The sequence below is a fragment of the Clytia hemisphaerica genome, unplaced genomic scaffold (assembly GCF_902728285.1).
Source record: "Clytia hemisphaerica strain Z4C2 unplaced genomic scaffold, Clytia hemisphaerica genome assembly, whole genome shotgun sequence".
Taxonomy (NCBI): Eukaryota; Metazoa; Cnidaria; class Hydrozoa; order Leptothecata; family Clytiidae; genus Clytia; species Clytia hemisphaerica.
In genome coordinates this window covers 1,254,156-1,280,612 of record NW_027103394.1, presented here as the reverse complement: position 1 = coordinate 1,280,612, position 26,457 = coordinate 1,254,156, and the positions used below count along the sequence as shown (strand labels likewise).

General features: G+C 33.5%; 4 protein-coding genes across 5 annotated transcripts; 2 read left to right on the top strand and 2 right to left on the bottom strand.

The window, feature by feature from the left end:
- Positions 1-214: 214 nt before the first annotated feature.
- On the bottom strand, positions 215-4,966 carry LOC136824917 (uncharacterized). Its single transcript, XM_067080905.1, has 4 exons — positions 4,901-4,966; positions 4,406-4,501; positions 2,552-2,680; positions 215-1,592 (listed from the first exon to the last, which is right to left on the bottom strand). The coding sequence occupies exons 2-4, from the start codon at positions 4,440-4,442 to the stop codon at positions 1,081-1,083; spliced, it is 678 nt and encodes a 225-aa protein (XP_066937006.1). The 5' UTR covers positions 4,443-4,501; positions 4,901-4,966; the 3' UTR covers positions 215-1,080.
- A 2,667-nt stretch (positions 4,967-7,633) lies between these two features.
- LOC136824907 (uncharacterized) lies at positions 7,634-15,235 on the top strand. Of its 2 annotated transcripts, none has more exons than XR_010849190.1 (2): positions 7,634-7,812; positions 14,150-15,235. XR_010849190.1 is itself a non-coding variant. In XM_067080888.1 (2 exons), the coding sequence occupies exons 1-2, from the start codon at positions 13,110-13,112 to the stop codon at positions 14,752-14,754; spliced, it is 687 nt and encodes a 228-aa protein (XP_066936989.1). In that variant the 5' UTR covers positions 12,963-13,109; the 3' UTR covers positions 14,755-15,235. The 2 variants fall into 2 exon arrangements, 1 of the variants encoding a protein (XP_066936989.1); XM_067080888.1 differs by lacking the exon at positions 7,634-7,812 and adding an exon at positions 12,963-13,191.
- A 2,689-nt stretch (positions 15,236-17,924) lies between these two features.
- LOC136824879 (uncharacterized) lies at positions 17,925-18,926 on the top strand. Its single transcript, XM_067080859.1, has 2 exons — positions 17,925-18,006; positions 18,290-18,926. Exons 1-2 carry the CDS (start codon positions 17,934-17,936, stop codon positions 18,820-18,822), a joined length of 606 nt encoding a protein of 201 aa, XP_066936960.1. The 5' UTR covers positions 17,925-17,933; the 3' UTR covers positions 18,823-18,926.
- Positions 18,927-19,586: 660 nt separating this feature from the next.
- LOC136824878 (GTP-binding protein RAD-like) lies at positions 19,587-20,275 on the bottom strand. The gene has a single exon (XM_067080857.1). It carries the CDS (start codon positions 20,259-20,261, stop codon positions 19,587-19,589), a length of 675 nt encoding a protein of 224 aa, XP_066936958.1. The 5' UTR covers positions 20,262-20,275.
- Positions 20,276-26,457: the final 6,182 nt, after the last annotated feature.

The window sequence follows — 26,457 nt, the reverse complement described above, 5'->3', positions numbered from 1 at the left end:
TAAGGCTTAAAACTGAAAAAGTTAAGAACATCCAAAGGCTTCAAAAATTTTGGATGCCTTTATAAGAAAAACGTGTATGTAATTGCAAGTGCTGTTCTACCCTAATTATTCAAACTAGAAATTTTAGAAAATGACTTTATCTACAGACAGTGTAACGTCTCTCTAACTCGAGCTTCACAATTCAAATGCCTCCTTTTGTGGAGCAAGTCTTGAAAACCTTACTCCACAGCTCGAAATAGCGAACCATGCTGAATCTAAAAATATATTTTATTTTTCACACAATCATTACCATCAATGTGTTTGTACGAGTTCGAATCAACCTTTGCGTTAATCTCTTTTGCACGTTAATTGCATTCAAGAGTACGTTTTACTGTGTGTGGAAAAAATAATTATATTTACATATTTCATCGTAAAAAGTTTCTGCAACTTCTTTAATGTTTGATCTAACAAATAATTGCCATGATCCGATCCTGGAGTACGTTTTACCGTTAGATTAAATCCGATTGTACGTGGAGTACATCATACTGTGTGCGGAAAAAATACTTCTTTAATGTTTGATCTAACAAATAATTGCCATGATCCGATCCTGAGAGTACATTTCACCGTTAGATTAAATCCGATTGTACGTGGAGTACATCAAACTGTGTGCGGAAAAAATACTTCTTTAATGTTTGATCTAACAAATAATTGCCATGATCCGATCCAGAGAGTACATTTCACCGTTAGATTAAATCCGATTGTACGTGGAGTACCTTGAATGTGTGCGGAAAAAATAATTATATTTACATATTTCATCATAAAAGGTTTCTGCAACTTCTTTAATGTTTGATCTAACAAATAATTGCCATGATCCGATCCAGGAGTACGTTTTACTGTTAGATTGAATCTGATTATACGTGGAGTACGTTGAATGTGTGCGGAAAAAATAATTATATTTACATATTTCATCGTAAAAAGTTTATGCAACTTTTTCAATGTTTGATCTAACAAAAAATTGCCTTGATCCGATCCTGGAGTACGTTTTACCGTTAGATTAAATTTGATTATATTTACACAATTCGATGTGAAACAGTTTCCACTTTATCGAACAAAAAATTGCCATGATCCGATCGGTGAGTAGGTTTTACCGTTGGGTTGAATCTGGTCGTAATCACCACACTCCCATCTGCGACGATTTGGATCGTTATTAATGACTATATGATATTGACCAGGAACGAAAATAGCATGATTGTATAAATTAGCAAAATCTGCTTTTTTATAACTGCCCGATACTTGAGTGTGTCGGGAATCACTCGGGAGGAATCGGTATAAATTTACATGCCGTTCCGGTGTTACACCACCGACAAGTTCGGAGCCATAACCCAAAACAACGTCAACTTGAAATCCTAAATACGTCTTTTGGCATTTGATACGGATTTCCGTAAACTCATTCCTTTCTTGAAATGTAGATAGCGTTCCGAGCGATAAAGTGTATACTCCCGATCGCACATTTTTCAGGCTTCCTAAACCATTTTGCTTGATATTTCTTAGAAGATATCTTTCGGCTTCAGCGTTTGATGTTATTGTAATGTTGGCTACCATTGTCCATCCACCTTAAAAAAATGCAGACCGTATTTATTCTCTTTCATTCGCCTAAAACAATTTTACCTTCTTTATGTCGATATTCGCGTTTTTCGTAAATTTGCGCCATTACAATTGAGTTAGATCATTGACTTACGAAATTAAATCCACGTAAAATTCTCAAATTGTCAAATTTTCTCTGGGTAAATAGAAGTAAACAAAGTTCTTGTGTCTGTTCCATTAAACTTGAAATGTTTATCAAAGTTTCTCTCTCTGCCATTAATTAGATCTTATCGGAGTTTTTTATTTTTCTAAAAAAACGGTGTATCGTGGGATTGTTTCGAGTGTATTACAATAGAAATCTCTTAGGAATTCCTCGAGGGAATTCTATTGTAATACACTCGAAACAATCCCATAATGCATCACTTTTTAAAAAAAATCAAAAACTCCGATTAGGTCTATTGTCATGAGACATTATTTATGAATAACTTTTGCGGAAAAACAACTCTCAATAACTTTAACGTCATGAAAATTGTAAAGAAAGTTAATTATTTTTAATTATAATGGCTGTTGCAAAAATATTATTGTGTTGGTATACATTTTCTTACATTTTATTAAACATACGCAACTCACACAACCTTCTACTCGGAATCATGTTCGAATTCGATACTTTTTTTCGGTACACCCTGTACAGGGTGTCCCTAATTAAAGTATCGAGTCGAAACACAACTATAAGTAGAAAGTTTTATGTGCGTGTTCACAAAATTGTATTTTAAGCTCTCTCTCTTTTTTCTTTGTCATTACAATTAATTTATACGTTGTAACTACCTGTTGTAATAAGCCTGTGTGATGGAGAACGTTCTTATATTTTAGCGATAACACACACAAACTTTTCTACTCAATCGCATGTTCAAACTCGATACTTTAATTAGGGACACCCTGTATAGAATTTTAATTTTGGTTTGAAAAAGTCAAAAAAAAAAAAACTCACCTGCATCAGCAGTCATATCACAATAAAATTCCAAGATGTTATCTTTGTAACCAAGGTGATAAAAACCCGAAGAGGATTCTGGGTAAGCGTCTTTGATTGTTTTACAACTTGGTATAAACTGATCGTCACCTTTTTGACAATGAAAAATTTTATTTGTTTTTATAGTTGACTATTTCTGATTCAAGTTTTCTTCGAGATAGAGAAAGATTCGAATTACAGAAGGTAATTCATACCACTTTTCATAGCTGAGGGGAAAAATGTTTTAGTTCGAATTACAGAAATACTATAGAAAAATAGATAGAAAAAGATTCGAATTTCAGAGAGTAATAGATACCAATTTTCAGCTGAGGGGGGAAATGTTTCAGTTCGATTTACAGAAATACTATAGAAAAATAGATAGAAAAAGATTCGAATTTCAGAGAGTAATAGATACCAATTTTCAGCTGAGGGGGAAAATGTTTCAGTTCGATTTACAGAAATACTATAGAAAAATAGATAGAAAAAGATTCGAATTTCAGAGAGTAATAGATACCACTTTTCAGCTGAGGGGAAAAATGTTTTAGTTCGAATTACAGAAATACTATAGAAAAATAGATAGAAAAAGATTCGAATTACAGAGAGTAATAGATACCACTTTTCAGCTGAGGGGAATAATGTTTTAGTTCGAATTACAGAAATACTATAGAAAAATAGATAGAAAAAGATTCGAATTTCAGAGAGTAATAGATACCACTTTTCAGCAGCTGAGGGAAAAATGTTTTAGTTCGAATTACAGAAATACTATAGAAAAATAGATAGAAAAAGATTCGAATTACAGAGAGTAATAGATACCAATTTTCAGCTGAGGGGGGAAATGTTTTAGTTCGAATTACAGAAATACTATAGAAAAATAGATAGAAAAAGATTCGAATTTCAGAGAGTAATAGATACCACTTTTCAGCTGAGGGGGGAAATGTTTTAGTTCGAATTACAGAAATACTATAGAAAAATAGATAGAAAAAGATTCGAATTACAGAGAGTAATAGATACCACTTTTCAGCTGAGGGGAATAATGTTTAAGTTCGAATTACAGAAATACTATAGAAAAATAGATAGAAAAAGATTCGAATTTCAGAGAGTAATAGATACCACTTTTCAGCTGAGGGGAAAAATGTTTTAGTTCGAATTACAGAAATACTATAGAAAAATAGATAGAAAAAGATTCGAATTACAGAGAGTAATAGATACCAATTTTCAGCTGAGGGGAATAATGTTTTAGTTCGATTTACGGAAATGTTCAAATAATAGAGGTCCGCCCCCGTAAGAAAAAATACTATAATGGCGGAATAGTGGCGCGGTGAATCTTCCCGAATGAAATAAGGTGGTAGAATCTTTATATGAAGAAAACCCTCAAAACTCATCATTATAGAACATTGGTTATAACTGGAAGAAGATTGAAATTCTCTATTGAGTCAATACTCTTAGGTTCCAAATAAACAGGGGGGGGGCTCGAATAAACGGGGGGGTTGGAAAATTTTCTAAATTTTAATAAACGGGGGGGATCTAATTGCCGGGGGGGTTGGAAATGAAACCCAAAAATAAGGTAAAAATAGGCTAAAATTAGGCTATTTAGAGCAAAATAAGGGGCCTTCTCTTTGACAGCTGAAAATATTCTTAGAGATTAACAAACGGGGGGTCCTAATAAGGTCCGGGGGGGTTGGAAAATTTTCGAAAAATTAACAAGCGGGGGGGGGGCCCGTTTATTTGGAACCTAAGAGTACATATTTAATTCCCAAGATGACTGAATAGGTTTTTGAGAATGAAATTTCATTTTACTTTATATAACTTTATCATCAAGAAAGATGAGTTTCTTACTTCCCATGTCACAAAATGCTTTTTCACCAGTTGCCATTGAATAATAACCAGATTTGCAATGAGCACAAGTCGATTTTATTACAGAGCATGTTTTTGCTATGAGAAAAATTATTAAAAAACGGTTACTAGGTTTGAACTAGACTACTTATCGTTTGCTTACTCATAAATTTTAATTTAAGAATTTCAGAAAGAGGAAAGAGGAAAGAAAAACATTTTTTTTCTTATATCAACATAACATAAAAATAGCCAGACAATGTTCTGATATGAAATATGTGTCTGATATGAAACGACGGGAACACTTATGTAAAAATAAAACTTTTAACCAAACACTCATCTAGGAGGTAATGGTTCGAAATTTAATCACATTCGATCAAAATCTCTTATGCTTACGTTTTTGACACACAACGTTGTTTCAACATTCATTTAACGTTATATGGACGTTGTGAGCGTTAGAAAAACGTTGGAACAACGTTGTGTGTCAGCTGGGATACTTACGTTTTTGACACGTGATATCTTGAGATTCGATGCAGCATTTGGAAGCCTCCCCTTTTAACGTACATTCTGTCTAAAAAAAAGTCATCATTTTACTGCTTCCCTTATCTGGACCCCCGATTCAGAAATTGTGTCCAACACTTGGGGGCTCTTAAGGTCAGGAAAATTTTTAATATTTGGATCGTTTAGAATGTTGCAGCTAGAGGCCTGCACACCAGTCCTCGTTTTCAGATATTGGTGGGATCCAATCGAATGTTTGACTTTCAGAGACTCTTGTGGCCTCAGTTTTGTTTTAAATGTCTTTAAACTATAAACCAATCGATGCAGAATTTCACGCTGATTTCAAAGAATTTGAGGCAGTAATCTTTCCTTCCTTTTCGACAAAAACATAAGGACAAAAGGCTTTGAAGAACAAGTTTAGAACATTCTAAGTCTTTGCGGACTCGATTTCTTAGGAAAATGGACAAAAATATACTCACAAAATGGTGAAAATAAAAATATTTTAAGATCATTTTTAGGTTTGAAACTAAAAAAGTTAAGAACATTCGAAGGCTTCAAGTATTTTTTATGTTCTTATAAAAATAAACGTGTACCTTAGGTGTTCTTTGTCCATAATAAATCCAATCTTCGTTTTCTTCAAATTTATTTACATCATCAACATTATCTTGGTTCTCGTCCAGTAATTGGCATTCTTTTCTCTTCTTGTTGTAATTCACTGATTTGCATTTGTTTTCTCCGAACGCCTGGAAATGAACGAAACCGTTTCAAAACTTTTATTTTTACATACTTTAAGTCTTTCCATTTCATATCAAATCAGGATACTGTCTCCCTATTGCAATGTTTTTCTTTTCTTCTTTGGGAGCGATTTTTTACCAATCTTGCTCCCAATCCGTGTCAATACAATGTGAAAATTCTTCAAAATGTAGTTTGATGAGTAAGCAAACGATGTCATTCCTATTTAAAAAGCCTAATAACAAAACCTTTAAAGTGTTCTCGAATAATGTTATAAATAAAGAATTTTAGAACGAATTAACCTTTTCATAAATTACATCCCCATTATGGGGGGGGGGCTACTTACCAGGCAATTAACAACACATAAATGAGGAGCCTTAATGTCATCCAAAAGTAATAAAACTTCTCCTGATATTAATTTCTTTCCCCGTGCAGTGAAATTCAGCGTTAGAAATTGTTTATGTAGACTTGATTTGATGGTCAAAAATAAAATCAAAATTTCAAAAATTTTCATTTTCGAATTTAAAAACAACAACAATTTTACCAATAACAATTATTAATTATTTTCATTTAACTTTCGAGTTATATTATGTTTTTTTCCAAATGAGTTGATATAAAAATTTCTTAGAAGAAAATTTTTGCTCAACATATTTTTGTGACAAATTTATTACTTTATTCAATCTAAATAAGGAATTTCTTATATAATTAATAATTTATCATAATTTATATCTTTGTATATTCGTTTTTGTAAATAGTCAAAAATATGTCAAACATAGATAAATTAAATTAAATTAAAAAACAGACATTTTAGTGTCAATCTAGATTTTTCAATACACTATTTTTCATTTATAAGAACAATTTTATAAGAACAATGAGAACAACGAGGCTAGAAAATGCCAAAAGATAAGAATGATTTTAGAACAATTCTCAATATGGAATAATTGAATTTTTAGCAAATTAAGGGCGTGACTCTCAAAATAGGAATAAAAATTCTTGAAATTTTACTTGAAAATAAGAATAAAATAAGGACAATACGATTCTTAGAATGCTGAAAAATAAGAACAGCTGAGGCTCAACAAAAGATTACTGGTTCTTATAAAAAAATTGGGTGTATTTATTTTGCTTCAACCCGCTTCATTCTTTATTCAACCAATTGAATTGCTTGTTTTAATTGACTAATTGATGAGTATTGTTACTGGAACTAAGGGATTCTGATTTAAGTGTGGATTACGATCATGGCAACCACAGTTTAGCTTTTTTTTTTAAAGTTAACCTATGGGGACAGACTAAGTTGGAAAGCCCAAAAAAATAAGAATCAAAAATTAAATATCATCCAGCCCTGTCTGACAGCTCCGGTGGAATTTTTTCCACAGCAGGATAAACAATGCCAACAAAATCTCAATGGATCAAAAAAATCCAGTGGGGAAGATTTAGGAGTGCAATTGAATTTTCCCAATGGGGCGGAAATTTTAGGGTTTTTGTCCCACTAGGGACGTAATTTTCCATTGCGTTAGGTTCCCACCTAGTCTGTGATAAAGGGGTGTATATATTAATTATAAAATGTGTGGTATGTGTCCTGACTCGGTTTCAACACCCCAAGTGTTGCAATGAGACAAAAGATTCTTAGTTCTGATATGATCAGCACACGTTTTTTATAAGAACAAAATATATAAGAACTATGAGAGCCAAAATATTAGAACGTTTTAAGGCTTTGTATGCTTAAAAAACATCGCAAAAATACTTCTAAAATGATAAAATTAAAAACGTTTATTTTTTAAAGCATTTTTAGGCTTAAAACTTAGAAAAGTTAAGAAAATGGCTTCAAAAAACTTTGAATGATATTCTTTTGAAAAAAGCGTGTATGATTTAGTAAGTCTAATGGCGAGATAATAAATTCTTTCACATAAAATTAGAAAGACATATTATAGGCTCCTGGTAACGAAAGTGTTAGATAAGTTGTGCAGATAGAAAAATAAGTGTCAAAATTTATTTTCTCTCATGAAAAATCTTTCTTCCTTCATTTAAAATCGTGAACTGTAGAATATTTGAAATACTAACTCTGATATACAGAATTTAAAAAGTTTTTAATTAAAGAATTATAATGGTATCTAATCTGGTCTTACTATCTTTTGTCCTTACCCTCATGCATGATTGTCATAGTTTACCGGTACAACATCAGAAAGGTAGGCTCATTTTGCTTTCTACCTCATTTATACATTTTATTAACCATTTGCTTCAGCTTGCACTAAAGATTGTTTTGCTTGTCCTTGTTAAATCCCCTTCTCACAGACCCGGCAGGATTTTTTCAACCAGTAGGGATAAAAATAACGGACTCACTGAAGCTCGATGGGGATTGATATTCCCTTATTTTTCAGAGGGTATTGATTTCTTTTGTTTTCAATTCAGTGGGGATGGGAAATGTAGTGCAATATCTTACCAGGGATGATATTTTTTGCCAATTTTTCCAGTGGTGAGAAGGGGTGTCTTGTTCAGTCAATGCTTCAATGCTTCATTTCTAACAAATTACTCATTCCGTTGAAAAGATAATTCAGAGGACCATATTTTTTGCAAAAAAATATTCTAATAATTTTAGAAAATGAAGATGAAAAGGGAAGAAAAAAATGAACTTTTTCTTCCTTTTAGTGCTAGACACTCCGTTTTTTTGTACAGAGATTCTTTAAAGCCTCGTGATTTCAGCTACCAGTGAATACCCCTTAAAATCACACCCCTTAATACCTGCAAAGTTGGGTTTTGGGCTCTCTTAACCACCAAATTTAATTTAATATTGTATAATTCACTTTTTTAAGTCTCTAATATGGTACTTTCATAAAATACCTTATTTCAAGAATTTTAATTATCGTAAAGTGTTGTAAAATTCGAAATTATTAAAAATTATCAAAAATCCCTTCAAAAAATCATTTTTTTTGGACCTAGAGATTACACAAATGAATTTAAGGTCATAAAACCTATACTTTTTAGGTACCTATACTTATGGTAGGTACAAAAAAATCGTTTTCTTCTCCATGGTTACACCCCAAAGAAATCGTAACGCCCTCAAAGTTTTATTTTAAAGCTCATTTATGATAGTGGCCTATTAAATCTGAAGATCGCATATCGCATAATCGCATGATATTGCATACCAAAATGTCACAAATTTAAAATACATTAAAAATGAAGCGAATAAAAGTTTTGACCCTTCAAAACCGTTTTTTGACAAATAAACAGGCGCAATTGCATTATGAAATCCTGAAAAATACAAATATAGTTTTGGAAATGGATTTCTAGCAAGTATTTGATCAATTGAATCACGGTTCAGCACCTGAGTTGCAATTTTACAGTTTCAGTTGTGAGCAAGGGGTCAATGTTTGTAAGTTTTAAGGTGCATTAGTGTAGATTTTAAGGTGTAATTTGATTTTAACGTACAGTTTTGAAACTTAATTGTAGCCTTAGTAACTTTACAGTGAATCACTATTCAAAATTTGAGACCAAAAGGACTATTTTATAAAAAGTTATTCAAAAAAACCATTTGGTAGGTTTTAAGGGGTAAATCGCTAAAATTGCATTTTTTCACCGATCAATAAAAATTTTCTTAGCAACTTTTACAAAATAACATACCCAGGGAAGAAATTCATAGGTAGCCTAGACTCGCTAGAAAAGGTTTCAGCCCTTACTGTTTTCTCTATCAGGATATAGGGATAGAGATTTTTTTGTTGTAGGTTTTAAAGGTATCTTCCCTTTAAGATAGGTTACAGCCTCTAAGAGGTAGCTCGTTGAAAAAACATTTTTTTACTCCATTGGGAAACCTTCTAAGCAATAATTTAATGTAAAAAATTAAATCAGAAGGCTTCAAAGTACCTTTGTACCAAAAAAGGAGTTTCTGGCACTAAAGTATGCTCGAAAAGATAAAAATTTCATATTTTTCTTCTTCAATTTTCATCTTCATTTTTTTTTAATTTTTGGAAAGTTTTTCTCAAAAATTATAGTGTGTGTGTGTGTGTGTGGTATATTGTAGGGTGTAAGGTTAGCCAGGCCAATTTCTTTCCACTTGGTTTGGTAATCCTCGTCTGAGTGGATCTGACCGGTTTACTGATACAGGGGTGTGTCTGTACTTTACTGATACAGGGGTGTGTCTGTACTGTGAAAGTCGAATATGGATTTTACACCACTGTGTCACAGACCCACCAGGGCCCCAGTCAGCCCCACTGGAAAATTTGCCAAAAAATTTCGTCCCTACTAGGAAATCGAGTTTGATTTCATCCCCATTCGAAATTCAATGATTGAAAATTGCACTTCAAAACCATTCCCACTGGATCTTTTAATCTTTGAGTAATAGAATTTTTATCCCTATTGAGATTCAAAAGAATTGATCACTGCTGTTAGAAAAAGTTTCACCGGGGCTGTGAGGCAGGGGTGTAGTTACGTATATGTGTGAGTTTTTGGCACGAATCTTTCCTATTTCGAAAAGTCCTACTTTGAAGATTTTTCTCATTTCGTCCCATAGGCTTTGTGTAAGTTTGAAAAAAAAATCAAAAGAGAATCTATAATTAAGATTAAGAATACGAAAAGTATCACCTTTTTTGTTTATTTAACTAGCTAATATACATATAAGTTACACCTCCTTCTTCTGCTTAGCAAAAAATTGGCTAGATATATTCATAAACACATTTTTATATAAGAACATACAAAATTTTTGAAGCCTTCGGATGTTCCTAGCTTTTTATGTTTTAAAGCCTGAAATGTGTTTTACCCATTTTTCTAAGAAATTTGGCGTTTTCGAGTCAATAAAGCCTTGAAATAATGTAAACTTGTTCTTAGCATTTTGGCCGTTGATGTCTTATGATCTTATATATCCCGGGGGGGGGGGGGGGCAGCTGAGCAAAATGACCGACGGGTATGTGCAGGCCCTAAGGGTACCTTTTCAAAGATGTTTTAAATGCACTGTAAGGGTCGGAAAAACTAGAGATGCACTGTAAGGGTAGAAATTTCAGAAAATTCTGAAAATCTAGATATTTGGCCCAAAAATGGAAGAATTTTGACAGTTCTTTGCACGAAAAGGGTTGAACATTTGGGGAAAAATGCAATTTAAGGTTATAATTTTCACCGACTTTTGCAGCACTGTAAGGGTGCAATTTTAAAAGCCCATTCTTGGCCCGCACATACCGTCAGTCTGCAAGCCCAGTCCCTCCCCCGGGTATATAGCCTTTTCCTATAAAAAATGTGTAAGACAAGGATTTGATGAAGCACGAGTTTGTATATTCAATTTTAGAGGCTTGTCGATTTCTCAGAACATGTGATTACTTCAAAAGTGCATCAAAATGCTAAAAAAATACTGAAAAAACGGAAATACACCATTTATAAGGGCCTTTAAAACTTGAAACATACAAGCTTTTGAACACCCAAAAACCCAAAAGCCTCAAAGGTTTTTAAAAATCTTATAATAAAAAAAGATTGGAATGAAAATCTACAATGTTACTAATCATATCTTAACTGTGACCAATTGATGGGGCAAATAGCAAGTAAACATGAAACCCCAAGCTTTTGGAGGTGTGAAAAAAGCTCATAATTAACATTACAAAATATGTTACTTTTTGAAATCTACACGTTTTTATAAGAACATAAGATGGGCAAAATGTTATAAACTTGTTAAGAACATTGTAAGGCTTCGCGAACTTTAAAATACCCAGTTTTTGAGGAAAATAGACAAGGATACTCAAATAATGGCGACAATAAGAACAATTTAAGGACTAAGAACATTCGAAGGCTTCAAATATTTTAGATGTTATTTTTAAAAAACTTGTATGGCTAAGTTTACATTAAGATTGTTTTCCAAAACAGTAGTGATTTGCTTTCACAGCGTGAATTAAGATCTTTGATAATTGTAAACGGTACTATATAAGACCACTGTCACAAGACCCGGTGGGCCCCACCCCACTGAAAAATTTCGACATTTCAACATCTTGGGAAAATAGCCAAAATTTCAACACCACTTGGAAATTAACTTCGATTTCGTTTCGATTTGGAATCCAATGTAAAAAAATAACAAACAAACAAAGTAACAAATTTAGTTTCTCCTGATCAAGGAAAACCCATTTTGCGGATACCAGGAGAACTAATACAATTGTATATTGTATACTTGTAAAAAAAAAATTGTCAGTCAAATTTTTCACATGGCGGAAAAAAGACCCATATATAATATTTTCATAAAAAACATCCACATTTTTTAAGACTTCAAGAAAATGCAGGTTTTTTAGAGTCTGAAAAGTATTCAGAAAATCTTATTTTCAAATTAAAAAATCGTTCATATTCTAGACAGGTTATACTGTTTGAGAATTCGACACCAATATAACAGGATATATGAAAGGTGTTTAGAATAATTATGCGAAAAGTTATGATATAATTTCATACTTTTTTGAGAAGTTGATTAATTTTCGATTTTGCCTGATCAAATTTACAGAAAGCAATCAAAAAAGAATTATGGAAATAAGTCCTAATGTAGTTACTTTTGATGTAATCATCTGAATGTCGAAAAATCTTCTATGGGCGTATTTTCCCGTGAGTATCACAGTATATGAATAGTACATGCCAAGCTGCATTTAACACGCACTTAGAAATTTCTTTCGATTCCTTGGATAATAATTTGATTGAGACATGCGCAATAAAATTCTTACATTATGTCTCTGCAGCTTAATTTTAGAGAAAGCTAAGCTATGATGTTTACGACCAGGCGTATTCAGCTTTTTGGTCTTTAAGTTTAAAGGTTTTCTTAAAATATTTTTGTCGTCAGCAATTTAAGAAGCCATTTGATTTAAGTTTCTGAAAAATTGTATGTTCTAGAACCCAGACAAAGCTCTTATGTTCAAAGTTTGTTCTTAAATATCTAGCTGTGACTGAAAACGTTTTTAAACAAAAAATGTCATTCAATTATAAATTGACACACATTGGGTAATGTTACCGTTAGGGTACCACTTTCATAAAATATCCGATCGATAGTAGTGGATATAGCTTGATTTAGGGTTTATAAAGTTCAATGGTGCAGGTCCCAATGAGTCACGGGTAACAAAGGAATTTATGAAGGGACGGAAGAATGATTAGTAGACTCCCTTTGTTTAACACCTGCTTACAGACTCGTATATACAAAAGTGATAAATTATTTTAAGACTTTATGAAATTAGAATAAGTTTCATTTTCAATGGCAAATTAGTGAGTTTAGTATTACTATGTTAAGAACCAATAAACTGAAGCAATTCTTATTCAAAATGTTATGAAATTTTCACCAGCGTGCTAAATTTTGAGACCTTGTTAGACAGTATAAAAGTTTTGGAGTCAATGAGAACCTAAATATTTTTACTTTAGTGGAAGAGAAAACAACTGCAAATCCATTGAACTTAAAATTGAACTAATTGTGGTAATCGCACGCATTCTGCTGAAAATAGTTTCATTTATTGAGTTGATCGAGTAGTTATTAAGTTCAATAGAAAACATGGCTAAATTGACTGGGTTAACTTGTTTGGTTGTTATTGCTGCATTTGTTTTGAAATGCAGTACTTCTCCTGTTCCCAAAGGTACGATATTTAAAGTATTGGGGTAGAATTAACTTGGGCTAAAATTGTTCAAGAGGAGTTGGGCTAGTGTTGAAAGATTCACCACAGCCTAGTTACAAACAGATCTCAATAAACATGTTGCTCCAAATAGAACCCCGGTTTGTAGGAATTATCTCTTAATAGTGAAGAACTAGGTGCTCGGCAACCCAAAATTGGATAGAAAATTTATCTCTTTTTTTTCGGAAATACCCTCGGTTGATGGGGAAAAAAAGAAAATGAAGAGATCAATCAACATTAAAAATAATCTCATAAACATTATAAAGAATTAATATAAAAGAATTATAGAGAACATCATTTTTGGTGCACCTATATTTTCGGGTCCAGATAGTGTAAAAGTAACCAGATAAGCTACCCCAATTATGAAAATTTTTATTTGACAACTCCAATATTCTTTAACTTCCAATCTCAAATTCTCTTAAATCTTGCGAGCACTAATTTATTACTAAGTTATTCAGCATATGCAACCTTGCAAGGTCATCTCGAATTGCGTCCAGCGTGGTGGATTGACCAAAATTCGGACAAACTGGGAAAGGAATTTTTAGATTTGATTCCAGCCTCCCCTTTTAAAGAAAGTAAATACATTTGTAAAATTTAGACGGGCGAAGGGAGCATAAAAGCTTTTGGGAATTCTCTCTTTTTGGCCGAAATCTGCCAATTCCTCTAGTAATCAGAGGCCTCATTTCTCTTTTACATTTGAACAAGTGCAGAAGCACGAAACTTTACGTTATGTACTGAATTATCGAAAGACAACTTTTAAATTTTACTTGGCTCTGGAACGAGTTGAAAAAAGAAACAACAGAAACTTGAAAATCAGAAATAGACACTTACATAATTTTGTTGAGTTTTTGCAGTGTGACTATTGTCAACTAACAGTAACTCAGCCAAATTCTTATTATATTAGTTTTTTACTTTTTTCCAGATCTATACAAAGGTGAAGCGATCTCCAAAAGGCAAAACATAATGCGTTGGGGAGATGGAAATTTTGCAGTTGGAAAGAAGGAAGTTCCCGCAAACGGAAAAGAAATTTCCAAAAGGCAGAACATAATGCGTTGGGGAAACGGAAATTTTGCAGTTGGAAAGAAAGAAGTTCCCGCAAACGGAAAAGAAATTTCCAAAAGGCAGAACATAATGCGTTGGGGAAACGGAAATTTTGCAGTTGGAAAGAAAGAAGTTCCTGCAAACGGAAAAGAAATTTCCAAAAGGCAGAACATAATGCGTTGGGGAAACGGAAATTTTGCAGTTGGAAAGAAAGAAGTTCCCGCAAACGGAAAAGAAATTTCCAAAAGGCAGAACATAATGCGTTGGGGAAATGGAAATTTTGCAGTTGGAAAGAAAGAAGTTCCCAGAAACGGAAAAGAAATTTCCAAAAGACAGGACATAATTCGTTGGGGAACCGGAAATTTTGCAGTTGGAAAGAAAGAAGTTCCCGCAAACGGAAAAGAAATTTCCAAAAGGCAGGACATAATTCGTTGGGGAACCGGAAATTTTGCAGTTGGAAAGAAAGAAGTTCCCAAAAAGCAGTAGACAAACTTATTTTAAATTTTCAATTTTAAGAACAAAGGCTGATAGAGTCAAATGTTTGAATTGAATCTCACATCCACAGGAAATTGCCTTTAATGGGGAGCGGTTGTAGGGGTTCCTGTCAAGAATTTTGCTAAATCCCGGAATTCTGAAAATCGAAAAAAATCAAAAAATAATAACACCATCACACCGGTATGTAAAGGCTAAATACCGTCACCGTCTGATTCTTTCAGTCCTTTGACTGCAGCTCCCCAAATATATAGGTCAGCATTCTTTGCAATTCCTAGTTATCCCAGCTGGTACACAACGTTGTTTTAACGTTTGTCTAACGTCCACAACGTCCATTTAACGTTAGACGAATGTTGAAACAACGTTGTGTACCAGCTGGGATTTGAGATTTAAAATTTCGAAGGTCTTTAAATTATTTAATTTGCAAGATTATAGATTGTGAGCGTAAATTTGCTAAATATAATTTAAAATCAAAGTTTGTTCTCCAATAAATTGTTCACTTCACTCATGTGAAATTTGTTAATATGCAGGCCCAGTGGAACAACCGTAAAAGTGGGGAAGCTGAAGGCTCAAAATGAGATAAAATTCGCTAGGAATTTGAGAAAAAAAAACTGATTTGCTTAAAAGTGGGGAAGCTGTAGTCTCACCAGTTTCCTTGCCTTCACCGGGCCTGATAGGCTGATGTTTATAAAGGATTTCAAGCTGTATATACATCTTTGTTGATTGAAAAGTTACATCCCCTTTCAAGTAGGCTAAAAACAGTAAAAAATTGACCAAAAACAGCAAAAATTACCTATTTCGCAGTGGAGACTGTAACGATTCGAAAAATCAGTTCAAAATTTGAATAAGTCTGAAGTAATCATGATTTTTGAAACTTTTCCTTTTCATTTTTCAAATTTCAAAAATCTTCAATACACTAAATTATAATCCTTGAAAATATCTTTCTGGTGTACGGAAAAAAAGTATCAAATCGTACCACTTCTATAAAAAGAAAGTTCTTGTGTGTGTTTCACTAAATTTGCAGTGTTTATCAAAGTTTCTCTCTGTGTCATATTAATTGTCATGAGACATCTTTTATGAATAACTTTTACAAAAAGTTGAGAACATCTGAAGGCTTCAAAAATTTGGGATGTTCTTACAAAAAGAAACGTGAACCAGCTTTTTTATAATAACGAGCGTATATTAAATTACAAACACTAGCACTAGGTATCAGCAATGAACGATTTTGTTTGTGTTTTATATCTCCCGTCCCCATTACACTCAAAACTGTAAAATGAAGTCCAAATTAAAACACCCCTGTATCACAAACCCGGTGGATCCCCGTCCCACTTGAAAATCTGGATTAAATATCTTCCACGGTGAGAGAAAATTTAATTTGGTGGTTGAAAATGATGACATAAAAATCGTCGAATTATTCCTACAACATCGACTCTATTTTCTTGTTGTTTTTTATTTAAAAATCCAAGGAAATGTTTATTTTTGGGTTATGCTTTTTCTTATACTTCATGAAACTGTCTGGCACTGTTGGGATTGTGAGAGAAAATACCCTACAAATTCAGCAGGGAATTTTGATGATCCTCATATCACGTACGAAAGGTATTTATCATCCTTGCCAGTGCAAACCTGATATTAGGGAGGTGTAAAGTGATTAAATGAACTTTGAAACAACGGTTGTATCCATTGAGTCTAAACCCCGAATGGCTACAGTAAAATCTGAAACCTTTCCCAGGCAGGGAAAAGTGAAGCCACTTTTGTCCCATCAAGAACGTGCCTAGAACGCGCAATAATCATGATAACGGATTGTATCTAGTGGTTCCTTTGCTTTTGAGGACTGCATTTTTTGAAATCTAGCGATAAATTTTACTTTCAATCCTGCGTTTATGTAAAAACCACGCGCGGGCGTTCTGGGTGGGAAATAGGTAGCTTCATTTCCCATCCAGGAGTCTCGAGTCTAGCCCCTCGGGCTTGAAAGTCAATGGTTGTACCAGCTGGGAAGTGGTTCTTCATTCGACCGGTGGGTAAATAGCAAAAGTAAACCCCGTGCAGATTTTTTGGTAGATCAAAAATCACAAAGCATTTCGTAAAGTTTACCTCGTTATCGGGAAGCAGCAAAAAAGCAATTCGAGGTTCAAAGGTTTCAGAAATAAAGGTTACTCAAGTCATATATGGTCAGCTTGTTTTTGCTTATAAAGAACAGTGATATAAAAAGGTGACAATTTCTACCACTGATACGATATATGTGACAATCCAGCTTTATTACTGTAAATTTTTAGCCGTTATATAAAAATTCATATCGCAGAAAGGGTCTCGTGTTAATTATAAGGGTCATTTACTGAAAAACAAGATGGTTATACCCTTTCTGGCAAAAATCAACAAAATGGGGCAGTTTTTTTTGAAAGGTATGTAGATTCATCACTGTAATGTCATTTTTAGAGCCTTTACTAAAACATATAAAAACTTGAGTCAAGAGGAAAAATCTGTACTTCTTAATATATTTTAGGAAAACATATACACTGTACCAGCTTACAGTTCTATCTTGCTTCAACCATCCCTTGACTTGGCAGTTTTTTCTCAGGCGGTTTTTTTCTTCTTTTTTTACACAAACCTCCTTGGTTAGATTTAGTTCTCTTAAATCACCAATCATTACAATTGAGAATCTGGGAGCTAAACGAGTCTCTGAGAATAGCTTATGTAAAATATAACTGCACTCTGATTGTAGCTCTCAATCTTAAGTTGCCAGGGGGGTATGGAGCCCCGATTATAAGTTGAATTGGAATCTAATAATATGAATTATTGCGATATATTTCGATATGAATCGTTTCGCTAGAGGATAAGTAGAAGCTCTGATACATTACCAAAGACAGGCCCGGTGGAATCGGGCCTGAAGAAGTATAAAGGGGTGATACTCAAAAGTTTAACGGGGATGAAAAATATATCTTTTCTTTTCATATCTAATGATTATCTAAATTTCACGGGGAATTTTTTATAGTTTTGAGTATCTGTTTGCTTGTTGGGTCAATAACAAACACTTTTGATAGTACGTATTACTTTGGCGTGTAATTTTCTCAAAAGTTCATCAAGTAAAACTTTTACGGTCCCTGAACAAATTAGCTCCAAATTTTCAACGTCTAAAACCAATGTATGTTTCTTCTGTCCTTAGGCTAATCTAAAAAATGAAGAATCTATTACTGTTTTGTGTGATCGCAAATTTGGTTGGATTTAGTAGCAGTTCGTCTTTTCTTTATGGTGAGTTTTGGAATTGATTTCTTGGTTATCCCTGGATTTATGAACGGTGATATTTTTCTACTGCTTAAAATACAGTTAGCTTTTTCAAATTAGATTTTTAATAAAGTGGGGAATTTTCTTCAAATTAGAAAAATATTCGAACCTCCTACCGTTAGGTAGTCTGTACACAAACCTGATATCTACAATAATCGTGAGATACACTCTGGTACAGAGTAAACATTAGGGTACCACTTTCAAAAAATCTCAATATATTTTAATTTCTTTCATGAACTTGATAAAACAGACGAGCTGGAGCAATACCTGGAGAACGAGATGTCTAAGAGACAAAATATTTTCAGATGGGGTGAAGGAAAATTCATGAACGGAAAACGAAGCACTCCTCTAGATCCGTTCACAATTTCCAAAAGACAAAATATTCTTCGCTATGGAAAAGGTCAAGGTGCATTCGCTTTTGGAAAACGCAAAGTTCCACTCGACTCCTTCGACATTTCCAAGAGACAAAATATTCTTCGCTATGGAAAAGGTCAAGGTGCATTCGCTTTTGGAAAGCGTAGAGTTCCACTCGACTCATTCGACACTTCCAAAAGACAAAACATGCCAAGATTTGGTAAAGGATATGGTGTATTTACTTTCGGAAAACGAAGTGTTCCTCTAGATCCGTTCACCATTTCCAAGAGACAAAATATTCTTCGTTATGGAAAAGGTCAAGGTGCATTCGCTTTTGGAAAAAAGGAAACTAATAATTTCAAAAGATATTTACGGAGGTTTTGGAACACAGACGAATTTATCAAAGCTCTTCTCAAGTCGCAGCATTAACAATCTCACCTTTATTTTTGAGATAAAATAAACGTCTAAAAAGTCTATTTACTTTAAGTGTGCACTCTTCTTTGCTACAATATGTGAAAACCATGCCAGTGTAATAAAACTAATTTTCATGAGAGTGGTTTCCATACGGTAGCGGAAAACAATGTACATTTAAAGAGAATGTGGACTTTACTAATATGTTAAAGTAGTATCAATGCCACACTCTAGGTTAGCCAAGACGTTTATTTGGCTTGTAAATAGACTAAAAAATCTATATAAAGTTTATTTCTAACGTTTCTAAGTGGGTTCTGTATTTCTTCACAAATAAATACATGAAAATAAATATATCTTTCCATTTTAAGTCAATTTTAATTTTACATAGTCATTTATTCCTAGCTTTAACTTATTAAAGTCTCTATAACTTTTCATTCCGTAAAATGTCAAAAATATAGCTAGTAAATGATACAGTATATGGAGCAATGGGCAACCTTCTTGATGTAGAATATTCTACAATCTCTTTCGAATCCTCAATTTTATATTTTACCAATGTCTCACAGCCCCGGTGGAAGTTCTTCTCATATCGTAGAGATGAAAATTCATATCGAAATCCAAACGGGGTTAGAAATTCTAAAGTTCAATGGGCATGGGTTTGGAGTTTAATTTCTACCATTGAATTATATAAATGGGGGAAATCAAAGTGAATTTCCTGTTGAGCTGAAATTGTAGGATATTTCCCCCCATCAGGTTTTTGGAACAGGTAATCATTGCAATGGCAATCATTGTGATGGCCTTTTCTCATTATGCTTTCGTTTCGCACATTCATTCGTTAAAGTTTTAAAGGCAGTTTGTATTCCTTCATTCGATTTTGCTGACACATCAATTTGATCCATATTCAAAGACCAAAGGTCATCGTCCTTAATAACACGTTCGGAATCTAACATAAGATCTGACTTATTGCCAACTGCAAACATGATAGGATGATTGCCAGCACCTTTAATATGTGAAACATCTTGCTTCATTTCCAATAGTTTTAAGAAGCTTTGTTTGCTCGTTATCGAATAAACCAATAAGAATGCGTCACACTCACCGATCAATTTACGATTTTTAATCGGCGACGCGTCGGGATCGTAGTCGTAAATCTCTAAATCGTATTGTTGGATATCACCGTTATCGCCGTCAATAAAGACACTCGTGTCGTAAGGTATATCATGATCGTGAAGACATAGATCATCATCACCGTCCTCTAAACCGACATATGTTTTACAAATCGTCGTTTTTCCGACATCGTGACTTCCCATTACTAGGATTTTCATTTCTCCGTGGTTAACAATGTTGATATTTGTTGAAGATCGACTTCCACGACTGCCATTGCTCCCAACGGAGCTTGATCGACTACGTGATCCGCTGTAAGTCCGTACACGACGGATAACATCTTTGACGCCAAAATGCATTTATGTTATATGTTTTTCCTAAAATTAGAAAATGTGAAACAATGCATGGTCAGAAACCTTAATGACGGTTATAAGAGTCACACTAGATAAAGTCTTTACTGAAGAGCTCAACTTTCACACCAGATAGTTACTCTAGATAGGGTCTTTGCTACAGAGCTCAGGTTTCACACTGGAGAAAGTCACTCAAGATTACTCAAGTCTTTGCTGCATAGTTAACCTGTCATACTAGATAATCATACTAGATAGCGTCAAATAAGATAGTTACTCTTAAAAGAGTCCTGCTACACCTATTTATATATCTGAGAAATAAGTGAAGATCCTAATGCAATCTTTCCAAGTTTTTCTGTTTTTTTTTTCAAATCGATCCTAAACGTTTGAGTTGCCATGACTTTAGTTACAATATTTAGCTTTTCACTCAAAATTGATTATTTGTCCATAGTAAACATGATTTTATTAAGTTTTTCCTGGCAGAAGTTACTAAAACAAGAAAAAACCTATATTGAGCTCTGTATTTTTAATATTACAGGCCCGCTGACTTTTCTCTCCAATTCATGGTAAAATCTATCTCATTTAGATCCTTTAGCCCCTCCACTTTTATGGTTGTTCCACCGCCGGGCCTGTATTACAGTGGAATCTCTACAACTTAGACACGCTAGGGAACAAAAATTTGTCCAAATTATTGGAATTTATGTTATGAGTGACGCTTATAAGGGTTTATTAACTGAAGGAACTAGAAAACTTGTTCGAGTTAAGGAGACATTCGAATAAAAGAGGTATTCACTAGTCTGTTAATTAATCATGTCAGAGGGCGGGAAAATAAAGGTGGTGGGCGCTTTTTTTAAATAGAAGCTGCGTATGAGAACGAACAAAAGTTGGTGAGAGATTGCTGATTCTCCGAAAGTGCTTTCAGCCCTTGCCCCCGGCAAAATTTCTTCCTACCCTTACCTACCTCCTACACTCTATTTTCCCGCATGATAACGTTCCAGTCCGACTGACGTGCCAGACTGATTCAATTTTTATAGCTCCTCAAACCTCAAACTAACTATACCAATAATATCAATCATACGATATAGCTCAGAACCTTTCAGTCGTGCTCTGAAACATGTAGTTTCATCTGTTCTCGTGCAAATAATATATAATATATACCTGTTTGCAAGTAAACACTTCCTCTTTTCTAAAGCCTCTTTTTAAATCAAAGTCTTTACAAGTTTCTTCTCATAAGATCTTTTTCATCTCATTAAGATGCTATATATCTCATACTGCGGGATGCTTGCGTCACCAAAAGTAAAAATTATAACAGCATTAGCTTAGAAATAAGTCTTCGATTCAAATAGAAACAATAGTGCGGGATGCTTCCGTCACCAAAAGTTAAAATTAAAACGGTATTACACGTTTTTTTTATAAGAACATCCAAAATTTTTGAAGCCTTCGATGTTCTGAACTTTTTCAGTTTTAAGCCAAAAAATGTGCTTAACAACATGTTCTTATTTTCACCATTTTGAGAGTATTTTTGTCCATTTTCCTAAAAAAATATGTGTTTAAGGGTCCAAAAAGCCTTAAAGTGTTCTAAACTTGTTCTTAACATTTTGGTCGAATTGAAGTGTAGTTTGTTCTTATTAAAATTATAACGACATTAGCTTTAGAAATCAGTCTTCGATAATTAGAAAAGAATAGTGTAAGATTAGAATTGTGTATATGGTATGATGAAAAGAAAGATATTAAAAAGAACAAACTATATAAGAACATAGGGCTTCTATGGCAAAAATGTTAAGAACAAGTTAAGAACATTTTAAATCTTTGCGGACTCAAAAAGACCTATTTTCTTAGGAAAATGGAAAAAGAAATATACCAAAAACGATGAAAATAAGAACATGTTAAGAACATTCTTAGACTTTTTCAAAAAGTAAAGAACATCCGAAGGCTTCAAAAATTTTAGATTTTCTAATAAAAAAGAACGTGTACCACTTGAATACTTGGCTCACTATCAGTGCCAGATTTTAATTGAATTATTTTGAAGTAATGTATTGGAACGACGGCAGCTGCCGATTGCTGTGCAGGAATTTCTTTGTCCGTTTTACCACCCTAAAACAGTATTTTTTGCACCTAAAAAGAAAAAATGTAAAAAAAGGATTGGATCGAGTTTAGGGTGGTGAATTAAACAATTAAAGCGGCACGCGTCTGACCGCGCGACTAAGGTCGAAAAGGTGTATTGACGTAAAAGCAAAAAATGTCTACGGGTTAAAATTATTAACTCACGTAGCTCGTAGCTGCCCCAGCTGGCACACAACGTTGTTTCAACATTTTTCTAACATTCACAACGTCCATATAACGTTAGATAAACGCTGAAACAACGTTGTGTGCCAGCTGACTGTTGTGTCATTTTAATGTAAAGACGTGTATTACTTTAAGAAGGAACAGAAATTCAAACATGAAACAAAGTTTCGAAAATCCGGTTTAACTTTCGTAAAATCAGCTGAAAACAGGTCAGTTATTAATGACCACTTTATTTTCCATTGGGAAAGGCAACATATATTTTTGATGTTCCGAACACTTATTAAAATCATTAAATTTGCTATAGAATTCTCGTCGGTGTATACATAGCTCATATAAGTAAATCGGTAAAATCACGACGACGAACGAAAATATAACAGGCTAGTGAGTTTCAACCAATCAAATTTCGTATTTTCACTAGCCTATTACATTTTTTGTCCGTCTTCGTTTTATCCTGGCATGCTTAGCCTCAGTACTGTTTGTGAACAAAATTCTCACTGGTTAACTGAGACAGGGTTGTAACCACCTGTATCACTGTTTAAACAAAAAACAGAAGCACCAGTAAAGGATACCAAAAATGAAGCCAATGTTGATATAAATTTCAAATGATTTGAATTTCAATAGCAGTGATGCCTTTTATTTACTTCTGAAAAATGACCTCTGACATGGATGAAATATCACGTGAGCTTCATTAGTCAATGGCATTCTGCTAAGATGACGTTATGAGGTCTATTTAATTCATAAGTGCGCATGATTTAATGCATATATCTTCCACAGCTTTATAGAAATCATGTTCACACACACACACGTATCATTCTCTCTCAAACCGGCTGATACACGTTTTTTTTTATAAGAACGATCAGAGTCAAGGCGTCAGGGTGGTTTAGGGGAAAAAATAGTGGTGGTAGAGAGTTTGGAAAAACTGTAAGTGTGCGCTTACTTGTGAGCATAAGGTAAGCATATCCAGGAGCTCAAATCTTGCCAAATATTAAACAGTGCTTAACCCTATTCAACCTAGGCTTTTAGGAGCGGTTCAGAACTAGGGGGGGGGGGCTTTTCCTGTACCACCCCTTAACTTTTGATCTAGTGGGTCTTTTTGGATGAAATTTGGCACACAAGATCTTTGTCACGTAAGGTAACTTTTGACAAAATAAATTTTTGATGACGTCACTCATCATGCCCAAAGTGAACAAAAACCGAAAATTTCCTTTGTTCTTATAAATAGCTACACGTTTTTTTTTTATAAGGAACCTTAACTTTGCTCTGAGCCTGGAGTTCCTTATTTTTACAGAGAATTTCAGTCTCAAAGTTCCTTATCGAGTTCCTTACTACATAGGAAATTTTGAAGTTTTTGCCCCTTGAAAGATCAAAATTTGGTCAAATTAGTCCCAATAAGGTACATTATTATCAAATCCACTTATTCTCAGCCTGAGCAGTTCCTTAACAATTCCTTATTTTTTGAACCATTTTCAGCCTCGAGTTCCTTATAAACGTGTTCCTTATAAAAAAAAACGTGTATTGTATTCTAACAAAAGCTTTAGAAAAAAGTTGTCTGAGTTTAAAATGCTTATTTTATCCTAAATATTCAATAAATTACGGTTTAAACAATATATTTGACATTAAAAATAAATTTGTATTGGAAAAGTGTCAATTTTTGTGACACCTTACTGTCAGAAATGTCATCATACTCAAGTTGTGAAAATTTTTAGGTGTCAAATTTTTTTTTATTTTGAAGCTGAATAAAAGTTAGGAATTTACAGAAAATTTCAAGGCAATAGCTCTATTATTTCAGGAGCTATTACCAATAGTTTGACCACCGAACAGAAAGAGCCCCCCCCTAGTTCGAATAGGGTTAAGCATATGCTAAGGCCTCAGTTTACAAAATAAGTAAGTCTGGACCCGAAGGCAACTATTTCGATAGGTATAGACCTGACGGTAGGGGAGAGGGTCTCCTTGAATTGCTCCATTTTCCCTTGATTCTTCTCTTAATTGCCGCGCATCAGGTAGAGGGGCATCAAGTAAAATTTTGAGAACTTTTGGTATGACCCGGCTGTGCATAGCACTACTTCGTCACATATCCTTACTTCGTCTCCTATTGTTATTTTCTCTTTTACGTCATAATATATGCATGAATAATTGTATAAATTATTTCCAATTGATCTTGAAATTAGAGGTGGTTTCTACTTGCTTTTTTTATTTTATTGTTCTGTAACACCTTTATAGCTGTTGAAATTAAACATAAAAATTGTTCTTTCATGTGAAGGTGTTAATAAATAAATGAAACAAGAAATAGTCTATAGTTGATCTCTCTTTTTTTTAAAGGTGTTAACAAACAAACTAATAAAGTGAATGGATGATCGCTTTCTTGTTCCGTCTAGCAAAAAGTAATACAAAAGGTTGAAATTTCAATGTCTGAACCCTTTTTTATCAAAAACTTTATAAAGAACATACTGTATACGGCTTCTAAGAAGCGGTACAAGAAAACTAATAAAATAATCGAATCGAATTTGATATTATTTTTTAAATAATTTTAAATAAATTAATTTTCACAGTGATCTATCTGTGGAAGTTTTAAAAATCGAAATTTTTTCAGCTAATTTCTTTCGTATCTCTAAAAGTAATGATAAAGTCTCCTTATAACAAGTCAAAATGTAGAAGAAAGAAGTTTTTTGATACATACATCAACCAGGTCACAAGTTCTGAGACACTTTCGTCTTCGACAGATCACTCTATCCTATCCTGATCACGGTTGGGATCCCTTAAAATCGGGCATACCGGTTACCGATCGCCGTAAAAATTTCACCGGGTGCACCAAAAAAAGTAACTTTGTCAAGATATTGTGAGCTTCAGTATTTAAATTTTTTGTTCATTCTTTTTTTATCGCATAGAGGATGCGATAAAAGTTAGATTTTGTATTTCAGTCAAAATAAATTATCCTTACTTGGTCACATGACTTGAAAGTTAGATTTTGTTTATGAGTCAAGAAATTTATCCTTACTTGGTCACATGACTTGAAAGTTAGATTTTGCAGATCAGGCAAAAAAATTTATCCTTACTTGGTCACATGACTTGAAAGTTAGATTTTGCAGATCATTCAAAAAAATTTATCCTTACTTGGTCAAATGACTTGAAAATTAGATTTTGCAGATCAGGCAAAAAAATGTATCCTTACTTGGTCACATGACTTGAAAGTTAGATTTAGCAGATCAGTCAAAATAAATTATCCTTACTTGGTCACAAGACTTGAAAGTTACATTTTGCAGATCAGTCAAAAAAATGTATCCTTACTTGGTTCGTACTTGGTCACATGACTTGAAAATTAGATTTTGCAGATCAGGCAAAAAATTTATCTTTACTTGGTCACATGACTTAAAAGTTAGATTTTACATATTAGTTAAAAATATTTATCCTTACTTGGTCACATTACTTGAAAGTTAGATTTTGCAGATCAGTCAAAAAAATGTATCCTTACTTGGTCACATGACTTGAAAGTTAGATTTTGCAGATCAGTCAAAATAAATTATCCTTACTTGGTCACATGACTTGAAAGTTAGATTTTGCAGATCAGTCAAAAAAATATATCCTTACTTGGTCACATTACTTGAAAGTTAGATTTCGCAGATCAGTTAAAAATATTTATCCTTACTTGGTCACATGACTTGAAAGTTAGATTTTGCAGATCAGTCAAAATAAATTATCCTTACTTGGTCACATGACTTGAAAGATAGATTTTGCAGATCAGTCAAAAAATGTATCCTTACTTGGTCACATGACTTGAAAATTAGATTTTGCAGATTAGGCAAAAAATTTATCTTTACTTGGTCACATGACTTAAAAGTTAGATTTTACATATTAGTTAAAAATATTTATCCTTACTTGGTCACATTACTTGAAAGTTAGATTTTGCAGATCAGTCAAAAAAATT